Source organism: Dendrobates tinctorius, unplaced genomic scaffold (genome assembly GCF_039654945.1).
Source record: "Dendrobates tinctorius isolate UK_male_01 unplaced genomic scaffold, ASM3965494v1 ptg000013l, whole genome shotgun sequence".
In the NCBI taxonomy this organism is placed as follows: domain Eukaryota; kingdom Metazoa; phylum Chordata; class Amphibia; order Anura; family Dendrobatidae; genus Dendrobates; species Dendrobates tinctorius.
The window spans coordinates 5059023-5071224 of NW_027361681.1; the positions used below are offsets into that span (position 1 = coordinate 5059023).

At 41.6% G+C, this 12202-nt stretch overlaps 1 protein-coding gene across 7 annotated transcripts in view; it reads left to right on the plus strand.

Moving 5' to 3' along the window:
- OPHN1 (oligophrenin 1) overlaps positions 1-12202 on the plus strand; it is a 192235-nt gene that overhangs the window by 116409 nt on the left and 63624 nt on the right. For all 7 annotated transcript variants that reach the window (XM_073558335.1, XM_073558339.1, XM_073558338.1 and 4 more), the window contains one exon: positions 10349-10508. In XM_073558335.1, coding sequence (XP_073414436.1) covers positions 10349-10508 — 160 coding nt within the window. The remainder of the gene's footprint in view (positions 1-10348; positions 10509-12202) is intronic.

Consider the following 12202-nt stretch of genomic DNA (forward strand, 5'->3'; position numbering starts at 1 on the left):
GTATATGGCTAGAGACCGGCATGTCATTATTACAGAAGGTATATGACTAGGACATGTCACTATTACAGAAGGTATATGACTAGAGACCGGCATGTCATTATTACAGAAGGTATATGACTAGGACATGTCATTATTACAGAAGGTATATGGCTAGAGACCGACATGTCATTATTACAGAAGGTATATGGCTAGGACATGTCATTATTACAGAAGATATATGACTAGAGACCGGCATGTCATTATTACGGAAGGTATATGGCTAGAGACCGGCATGTCACTATTACAGAAGGTATATGGCTAGAGACCTGCATGTCATTATTACAGAAGGTATATGACTAGGACGTCGTCATTACAGAAGGTATATGGCTAGAGACCGGCATGTCATTATTACAGAAGGTATATGGCTAGAGACCGGCATGTCATTATTACAGAAGGTATATGACTAGAGACCGGCATGTCATTATTACAGAAGGTATATGACTAGAGACCGGCATGTCATCATTACGGAAGGTATATGACTAGGACATGTCATTATTACAGAAGGTATATGACTAGAGACCGGCATGTCATTATTACAGAAGGTATATGGCTAGAGACCGGCATGTCATTATTACAGAAGGTATATGACTAGGACATGTCATTATTACAGAAGGTATATGGCTAGAGACCGGCATGTCATTATTACAGAAGGTATATGACTAGGACATGTCATTATTACAGAAGGTATATGGCTAGAGACCGGCATGTCATTATTACAGAATGTATATGGCTAGAGACCGGCATGTCATTATTACAGAAGGTATATGGCTAGAGACCGGCATGTCATTATTACAGAAGGTATATGGCTAGAGACCGGCATGTCATTATTACAGAAGGTATATGACTAGGACATGTCATTATTACAGAAGGTATATGACTAGAGACCGGCATGTCATTATTACAGAAGATATATGACTAGGACATGTCATTATTACAGAAGGTATATGGCTAGAGACCGGCATGTCATTATTACAGAAGGTATATGGCTAGAGACCGGCATGTCATTATTACAGAAGGTATATGACTAGAGACCGGCATGTCATTATTACAGAAGGTATATGACTAGGACATGTCATTATTACAGAAGGTATATGGCTAGAGACCGACATGTCATTATTACAGAAGGTATATGGCTAGGACATGTCATTATTACAGAAGATATATGACTAGAGACCGGCATGTCATTATTACGGAAGGTATATGGCTAGAGACCGGCATGTCACTATTACAGAAGGTATATGGCTAGAGACCTGCATGTCATTATTACAGAAGGTATATGACTAGGACGTCGTCATTACAGAAGGTATATGGCTAGAGACCGGCATGTCATTATTACAGAAGGTATATGGCTAGAGACCGGCATGTCATTATTACAGAAGGTATATGACTAGAGACCGGCATGTCATTATTACAGAAGGTATATGACTAGAGACCGGCATGTCATCATTACGGAAGGTATATGACTAGGACATGTCATTATTACAGAAGGTATATGACTAGAGACCGGCATGTCATTATTACAGAAGGTATATGGCTAGAGACCGGCATGTCATTATTACAGAAGGTATATGACTAGGACATGTCATTATTACAGAAGGTATATGGCTAGAGACCGGCATGTCATTATTACAGAAGGTATATGACTAGGACATGTCATTATTACAGAAGGTATATGACTAGAGACCGGCATGTCATTATTACAGAAGGTATATGACTAGAGACCGGCATGTCATCATTACGGAAGGTATATGACTAGGACATGTCATTATTACAGAAGGTATATGGCTAGAGACCGGCATGTCATTATTACAGAAGGTATATGACTAGGACATGTCATTATTACAGAAGGTATATGACTAGAGACCGGCATGTCATTATTACAGAAGATATATGACTAGGACATGTCATTATTACAGAAGGTATATGGCTAGAGACCGGCATGTCATTATTACAGAATGTATATGGCTAGAGACCGGCATGTCATTATTACAGAAGGTATATGGCTAGAGACCGGCATGTCATTATTACAGAAGGTATATGGCTAGAGACCGGCATGTCATTATTACAGAAGGTATATGACTAGAGACCGGCATGTCATTATTACAGAAGGTATATGACTAGAGACCGGCATGTCATCATTACGGAAGGTATATGACTAGGACATGTCATTATTACAGAAGGTATATGACTAGAGACCGGCATGTCATTATTACAGAAGGTATATGGCTAGAGACCGGCATGTCATTATTACAGAAGGTATATGACTAGGACATGTCATTATTACAGAAGGTATATGGCTAGAGACCGGCATGTCATTATTACAGAAGGTATATGACTAGGACATGTCATTATTACAGAAGGTATATGACTAGAGACCGGCATGTCATTATTACAGAAGATATATGACTAGGACATGTCATTATTACAGAAGGTATATGGCTAGAGACCGGCATGTCATTATTACAGAATGTATATGGCTAGGACATGTCATTATTACAGAAGGTATATGACTAGAGACCGGCATGTCATTATTACAGAAGATATATGACTAGGACATGTCATTATTACAGAAGGTATATGGCTAGAGACCGGCATGTCATTATTACAGAATGTATATGGCTAGAGACCGGCATGTCATTATTACAGAAGGTATATGGCTAGAGACCGGCATGTCATTATTACAGAAGGTATATGGCTAGAGATCGGCATGTCATTATTACAGAAGGTATATGACTAGAGACCGGCATGTCATTATTACAGAAGGTATATGACTAGAGACCGGCATGTCATCATTACGGAAGGTATATGACTAGGACATGTCATTATTACAGAAGGTATATGACTAGAGACCGGCATGTCATTATTACAGAAGGTATATGGCTAGAGACCGGCATGTCATTATTACAGAAGGTATATGACTAGGACATGTCATTATTACAGAAGGTATATGGCTAGAGACCGGCATGTCATTATTACAGAAGGTATATGACTAGGACATGTCATTATTACAGAAGGTATATGACTAGAGACCGGCATGTCATTATTACAGAAGATATATGACTAGGACATGTCATTATTACAGAAGGTATATGGCTAGAGACCGGCATGTCATTATTACAGAATGTATATGGCTAGGACATGTCATTATTACAGAAGGTATATGACTAGAGACCGGCATGTCATTATTACAGAAGGTATATGACTAGGACATGTCATTATTACAGAAGGTATATGGCTAGAGACCGGCATGTCATTATTACAGAATGTATATGGCTAGGACATGTCACTATTACAGAAGGTATATGACTAGAGACCGGCATGTCATTATTACAGAAGGTATATGACTAGGACATGTCATTATTACAGAAGGTATATGGCTAGAGACCGACATGTCATTATTACAGAAGGTATATGGCTAGGACATGTCATTATTACAGAAGATATATGACTAGAGACCGGCATGTCATTATTACAGAAGGTATATGACTAGGACATGTCATTATTACAGAAGGTATATGGCTAGAGACCGACATGTCATTATTACAGAAGGTATATGGCTAGGACATGTCATTATTACAGAAGATATATGACTAGAGACCGGCATGTCATTATTACGGAAGGTATATGGCTAGAGACCGGCATGTCACTATTACAGAAGGTATATGGCTAGAGACCGGCATGTCATTATTACAGAAGGTATATGACTAGGACATGTCATTATTACAGAAGGTATATGGCTAGAGACCGACATGTCATTATTACAGAAGGTATATGACTAGGACATGTCATTATTACAGAAGATATATGACTAGAGACCGGCATGTCATCATTACAGCAAGGCATATGACTAGAAACCAGCATGTCGTCATTACAGAAGGTATATGGCTAGAGACCGGCATGTCATTATTACAGAAGGTATATGGCTAGAGACCGGCATGTCATTATTACAGAAGGTATATGACTAGGACATGTCATTATTACAGAAGGTATATGGCTAGAGACCGGCATGTCATTATTACAGAAGGTATATGACTAGGACATGTCATTATTACAGAAGGTATATGACTAGAGACCGGCATGTCATTATTACAGAAGATATATGACTAGGACATGTCATTATTACAGAAGGTATATGGCTAGAGACCGGCATGTCATTATTACAGAATGTATATGGCTAGGACATGTCATTATTACAGAAGGTATATGACTAGAGACCGGCATGTCATTATTACAGAAGGTATATGACTAGGACATGTCATTATTACAGAAGGTATATGGCTAGAGACCGGCATGTCATTATTACAGAATGTATATGGCTAGGACATGTCACTATTACAGAAGATATATGACTAGAGACCGGCATGTCATTATTACAGAAGGTATATGACTAGGACATGTCATTATTACAGAAGGTATATGGCTAGAGACCGGCATGTCATTATTACAGAATGTATATGGCTAGGACATGTCATTATTACAGAAGGTATATGACTAGAGACCGGCATGTCATTATTACAGAAGGTATATGACTAGGACATGTCATTATTACAGAAGGTATATGGCTAGAGACCGACATGTCATTATTACAGAAGGTATATGGCTAGGACATGTCATTATTACAGAAGATATATGACTAGAGACCGGCATGTCATTATTACAGAAGGTATATGACTAGGACATGTCATTATTACAGAAGGTATATGGCTAGAGACCGACATGTCACTATTACAGAAGGTATGTGACTAGGACATGTCGTCATTACAGAAGGTATATGACTAGGACATGTCGTCATTACAGAAGGTATATGACTAGGACATGTCATTATTACAGAAGGTATATGACTAGAGACCGGCATGTCATTATTACAGAAGGTATATGACTAGAGACTGACGTCATCATTACATGAGACAGGCAGGTATATGGTAAGTGCAGATATGATAATACTACCAGGATGCCATAGTGTGGTGAGTATGCTTGGTGTAAGGGTACTGAATGTGAGTAAAGTGGGCACTCCTGGATGTAAGTGTGGTGCCTATAAGGGAGGGAGCACAATATTTGTTGTGCTTCTTTGTGCGGAAGCTTTGGTTGTCTTGATACCATGTTCTAGGTGTTAGTACTGTGATGGTGTTGAATCTGGCTCACACGGTAAGAAATGTTGGGAATCACTGGTCTAGATACTGGCATGTAATCATTACAGAGGAGAGGAAGATATAGTTAGGTCCAGAAATATTTGGACAGTGACACATTTTCGTAATTTCGGCTCTGCAGACCACTGTTGGAGATGAAATTGAAGTGTAGACTTTCAGATTTAATGAAAGGGGTTGAACAAAACTACCCTGTGAAATGTTTAGGAATTGCAGCTATTTTTCTACAAAGGGGCTCAAAAGTAATTGGACAAATTTAACTTTACCATAAATAAATAAAGTGCTCATTTTTAAAACTTTGTGGAGAATTCTTTTCAGGTAATGACGGCCTGAGGTCTGGAAGCCATGGAAGTCACCAAACACCGGGTTTCCTCATTTGTGATGCTTGGCCACGCTTTCACTGCAGCTGACTTCATTTGTTTCTTATTTGTGGGTCTTTCTTCCGTAACTTTGCCTTAAGCATGTGGAATGCTGCTCGATGGGGTTGAGATCTGGTGATAGACTCGGCCATTGCAGAATATTCCCCTCTTTTGTTTTAAAAAAACTCTTGGGTTGCTTTCACAGTATACTTTGGGTGATTTTCATCTGTCCTGTTGAGCGCATCCAATCAACTTTGCTGCATTTGGTTGAATCTGAGCAGAAAGTATCGTCCTGTACACTTCTGAACTCATCAGGCTGCTTCTGTCTAGTGACCCAGCGCCATTGATAGTCATACATGCCCATGTCATCACACTGCCTCCACTATGTGTTACAGAGGATGTGCTGTTCTTTGGATCATGAGCCGTTCCAAGTTTTCTCCATACTTTCTTCTTCCCATCATTCTGGTACAGGTTGATCTTATTTTTATCTGTCCTAAGAATGCTTTTTCAGAACTTTGTGGCTTCTTTAGAATTTTTTGTCAAAGTTTCTATTTGCACTCATGAAGTCTACTCTCCGTGGTAAACTTATATTGAAACACCTACTTCCTTGAGAGTGTTCTTCACTTGGGTGGATGTTGTGAAGGTTTTTTTTCTTCACCATGGAAAGGATTCTGCTATCATCCACCACCGTTGTCTTCTGAAGACGTCCAGACCTTTTTGAGTTTCCAAACTCACCAATGTGCTCTTTTTTTTGCAGAATGTACCAAACTGTTGATGTGGTCACTCCAACATTTCTGCTATATCTCTTAAGGCTTTTTTCAGCCTACTGAAGGCCTGTTTCTTTTCTATTGAAAGCTCCTTTGACCTCATGTTGTGGGTTCACAGCAACAATTTCCAAATGCAAATTCCACAGCTGGAATCGGCTCCAGACCTTTTAGCTGCTTAAATGATGATGGATTAATGAGAGAATATCCAGGCATCCCATTAAAGAGCTTTTGAGAATTGTCCAATTACATTTGATACCTTAAAAAAGAGGCAACTTCATATTAACCCCTTCACGCCACAGCCTTTTTTTGTTTTTGTGTTTCTATTCTTTGCTCCCCTTCTTTCCAGAGCCATAACTTATTTATTTTTCTGTCAATATGGCCATGTGAGGGCTTGTTTTTTGCAGGACAAGTTGTACTTTTGAACGACACCATTGGTTTTACAGTGTTGTGTACTCAAAAACCGGGGAAAAAATTCCAGGTGCGGTGAAATTGCAAAAAAAAAGCTATTCTACCACTGTTTTTTGGATTTTTTTTTACCTTGTTCACCAAATGCTAAAACTGACCTTCCATTGTGATTCTTCAGGTCATTACGAGTTCAAAGATACTAAACTTGTATAGATTGTATTTTTTTCACCATTTAAATGAAAAACAAAGTTTCTTAAAAAAAGAAAAAAAAAGTGTCATATTCCAAGACCCGTACCATCTTCAATTTTCATGATCTGGGGCTGGGTGAGGGCTTTTATTTTGCGTGCCGAGCTGATTTTCTTAATGATGATACTATTTTGCTATGGATACGATCTTTTGATCGCCCATTATTGCATTTTAATGCAATGTTGAGGTGACCAAAAAAACTTAATTCTGGCAATTTTAACTTTTTTTTTTCACTACGCCGTTAACCGATCGGGTTAATTCTTTTTATAGCTTGATAGATTGGGCGATTCTGAACGCAGCGATACCAAATATATGTATATTTTATTTTTGTAATTGTTTTATTTTGAATGGGGCGAAAGGGGGGTGATTTGAACTTTTATATTTAATTTTTTTTATATTTTTTAAAACTTTTTTTTTTTTACTTTTTGCATGCTTCAGTGCACACACAGACAATGATCAGATTGCCTGTGTGTTGCAGAAATGCTCACTTGTTATGAGTGCCAACCACAAAGCGGCGCTCATAGCAATCTGGTTATGACAACCATAGAGCTCTGCAGGAGACCTCTGGTTGTCATGCCCACCCATCGGTGACCCGTGATCATGTGACGGGGTCATCGATGGGCAGGATTAGTGACGCACTTCTGATGCAAACACATTAAATGCCACTGTCAGAGATTGACAGCGGCATTTAACGAGTTAACAGCCACGGGTGGATCGCGATTCCATCCGCGGCTGCTGCGGGCACATGTCAGCTGTTCAAAACAGCTGACATGTGCCGAGAAAGATGTGGGCTTAGTGCCAGAGCCCACATCAAAGGTAAGAACACGACACGCGCATTACATCTCCTGAGCATGTGATGGAAGGGTTAAAGCGCTGGAATTCCTAAACCCTAACTTTAATTAGGATGTGAATACCCTCAAGTTAAAGCTGAGATCCTGCACTGTAAGTCCATATTGGTTATCTAACTGTATCTTGAATATGTTTTGGTAAACAGCGAAAATGCTAAACTTGTGTCAATGTCCAAATATTTGTGGACCTAACTGTCTAGATACTGGTATGGAATCATTATTGCCTTTTCTCGGTCTGAATACTATGCGTAGCTGTAGTTGCTTTTCATATACGTATTGAAGCTCAGTAAATGACTCCCATGTGTTGTCAGGGACAGCAGCTCCTGGGAATTTGATTTCTTCACGACTGCGCTCCACTATTATTATGACTACTCCCATTTGTAAAAAAGCTAGTTCAGTTAATAACTATATATTAGGAAATTGCTACAAGTGGTAATTCTTTACTGTAAAGTGAACACATCTAAACGATTTTACTGCAAATAATATATCATTTTCTGTGCTTCAAAAATAAACATAAAAAGGTCAAACACTGAATTCAAATGTGATTATCCTAGAAGTACATAGCGTAAGTGATGTGACTGCAAGTCTGTCTCATTATGTCCTGAATGCTGAGAAAACCCGACCTTATAGTAAATAAATGGCTGCTTCCTGCACTTTATTTCCCAATTCAGTCAGTTATTTAGGTGGATGGTGGCACTGTGATCATTGCCCTTGGAACATGGCCAGTGACACTGTGGATCATTGCCCTTGGAACATGGACGGTGTAACTGCCATCATTGCCCTTGGAACATGGACAGTGGCGCTGTGATCATTGCCCTTGGAACATGGCCGGTGGCGCTGTGATCATTTCCCCAGAACATGGATGGTGGCACTGTGATCATTGCCCCAGAACATGGCCGGTGTCACTGTGATGCTTGCCCCAGAACATGGATGGTGGCGCTGTGATGGTTGCCCCAGAACATGGCTGGTGGCGCTGTGATCATTGCCCCAGAACATGGGCGGTGGCACTGTGATCATTGCCCTAGAATATGGATGAAGGCACTGTGATCATTGCCTTTGGAACATGGCCGGAGACACTGTGATCTTTGCCCTTGGAACATGGACAGTGGCACTGTGATCATTGCCCTTGGAACATGGATAGTGGCACTGTGATCATTGCCCTTGGAACATGGGCAGTGGCACTGTGATCATTGCCCTTGGAACATGGCCAGTGTCACTGTAATGCTTTCCCCAGAACATGGATGGTGGCGCTGTGATCATTGCCCCAGAACATGGCCGGAGACACTGTGATCTTTGCCCTTGGAACATGGACAGTGGCACTGTGATCATTGCCCTTGAAACATGGACAGTGGCACTGTGATCATTGCCCTTGAAACATGGACAGTGGCACTGTGATCATTGCCCTTGAAACATGGACAGTGGCACTGTGATCATTGCCCTTGGAACATGGACAGTGGCACTGTGATCATTGCCCTTGGAACATGGCCGGTGGGGCTGTGATCATTGCCCTAGAACATGGCCAGTGGCACTATCATCATTGCCCTAGAACATGGACGGTGGCATTGTGATCATTGCCCTTGGAAAATGGACGGTGGGTGGCACTGTGATCATTGCTCTTGGAACATGGATGGTGGCACTGTGATCATTGCCCTTGGAACATGGCCGGTGGCGCTGTGATCATTGCCCTTGGAACATGGCCAGTGACGCTGTGATCATTGCCCTAGAACATGGCCAGTGGCGCTGTCATCATTGCCCTAGAACATGGCCGGTGGCACTGTGATCATTGCCCTTGGAACATGGCCAGTGGCACTGTGATCATTGCCCTTGGAACATGGCCGGTGGCACTGTGATCATTGCCCTTGGAACATGGCTGATGGCACTGTGATCATTGCCCTTGGAACATGGACGGTGGCGCTGTGATCATTGCCCTTGGAACATGGACGGTGGCGCTGTGATCATTGCCCTAGAACATGGCCAGTGGCGCTGTCATCATTGCCCTAGAACATGGATGGTGGCATTGTGATCATTGCACTTGGAAAATGGATGGTGGCACTGTGATCATTCCCCTAGAACATGGCCGGTGGCGTGGTGATCATTCCCCTAGAACATGGCCGGTGGCGCTGTGATCATTGCCCTAGAACATGGATGGTGGCATTGTGATCATTGCCCTTGGAAAATGGACGGTGGGTGGCACTGTGATCATTGCTCATGGAACATGGCCGGTGGCGCTGTGATCATTGCCCTTGGAACATGGACGGTGGCAATGTGATCATTGCCCTTGGAACATGGACGGTGGCGCTGTGATCATTTCCCCAGAACATGGTCGGTGGGTGGCACTGTGATCATTGCCACACAACACTGGGAAGAGTAAATCCTTGTCTCCGGAGAGAATGATGGTCACTGCAGATACCTGGGTGGTTGCTGGTGGCTATAGCTTGTGTAGATGATTTTGCTGCCACATTCATTTACGTCTTTCTACAAATCATTTTGTGTTTTTGTGATAGTTTCCATGATGTGACACAATGTACATTATATTGCAGAGTATGCGAGCACAGTAAAGAAAACCTTATGTCTCCTTCTAATATGGGAGTTATCTTTGGACCAACTTTGATGAGGGCCCAGGAAGATACAGTAGCTGCCATGATGAACATCAAATTCCAAAATATTGTGGTTGAACTTCTTATAGAACATTGTAACAAGGTATGTCTCACACGTACCATCGTCACATCTGAGCGTGGAAAGTCACCCAAACTGCCAGTGCCATGAACTCTTGTGCTGTGTAGATGCAGGGTCAGATAGACAGACAGACAGACATGGCACTCCTAAAATCTGGATGAATGGATGGACATCCTCATTGTAGCCCCAATAATTGCACATAAAACATTTCTACATAACAACATAAAGTTTCTGCAGTTTTGGCACAAATGTGTAAGATCACAGTGACCAGTTAAAGATTGCCAGCAAGTATCTTACGTCTTCAGTTCCCTTGTGTACCTAAAATATATTAAGAACATATGAGAACTGAATTTGCAGTCAGTAATTTGGCTGAAATATTCATAATTCTGTGAGAATGGATACAGCTGAAAAAAAAAATTAACCATGAGTTTTCTTTTTTTTTTGAGATTAAGGTATGAATCCAGTAACAAGCTGCTTGGCCCATCATGTGATGCAGGAGGGGTTACACGTCTTATACCACCTACATCCCAGACCATTGCAGCGTATGAGAACTGTCCACTAAGTGAGCATAGCCATAGGACAATGTGTAGATAGGACGTTGTCCCACTGGCTACTTGACATTGGAGTCGACACTGACATATCGATGTTCTCTATTCTGAATAACTGTTCCTGATGATAGAAGATGATCCTGTCTAATCACTGCCACAGGAAACGACTGTCAAATATGGGTGGGCCACTTTGCTATGTAGTTTGGCTAATCAAGGGATTCCCCTCTATAACATCTGCTTACTGTATGAAAAGGGGTTATCATCATGGATATTGGCTTCTCATGTACGAAGGAACACCTTGGTACAGTCAGCCTATGTCCAATAATAGAAAGAGAAAATTTTCCGCATAGTTACATAATTAAAGGGAACCTGGCAGCAGATACATCCTGGCCCATTCTCAAGGGGCATGTATCAGGCAGTTGATACATCCTGGCCCATTGTCGAGCAGCGTGTATCAGGCAGCGTATACATCCTGTCCCATTCTCAAGCAGCATGTATCAGGCAGCGTATACAACCTGGCCCATTCTCGAGCAGCACGTATCAGGCAGCTGGTCTGTGCTACACTTTATGTACATGTTCAGTAGTGACCAGTGCTGTGGAGTCAATGATGAGATGAATCTGTGGTGCACTTTATGTACATGTCAGTAGTGACCAGTGCTGTGGAGTCAATGATGAGATGAATCTGTGGTGCACTTTATGTACATGTCAGTAGTGACCAGTGCTGTGGCGTCGTAGATGAGATGAATCTGCTGCACTTTATGTACATGTCAGTAGTGACCAGTGCTGTGGGGTCATAGATGAGATGTATCTGTGCTGCTCTTTATGTACATGTCAGTAGTGACCAGTGCTGTGGGGTCGTAGATGAGATGAATCTGTGCTGCCCTTTATGTACATGTCAGTAGTGACCAGTGCTGTGGAGTCGTAGATGAGATGTATCTGTGCTGCCCTTTATGTACATGCTCAGTAGTGACCAGTGCTGTGGGGTCGTAGATTAGATGAATATGTGCTGCCCTTTATGTACATGCTCAGTAGTGACCAGTGCTGTGGAGTCATAGATGAGATGAATCTGTGCTGTCCTTTATGTACATGTCAGTAGTGACCAGTGCTGTGGGGCCGTAGATGAGATGAATCTGTGCTGCACTTTATGTACATGCTCAGTAGTGACCAGTG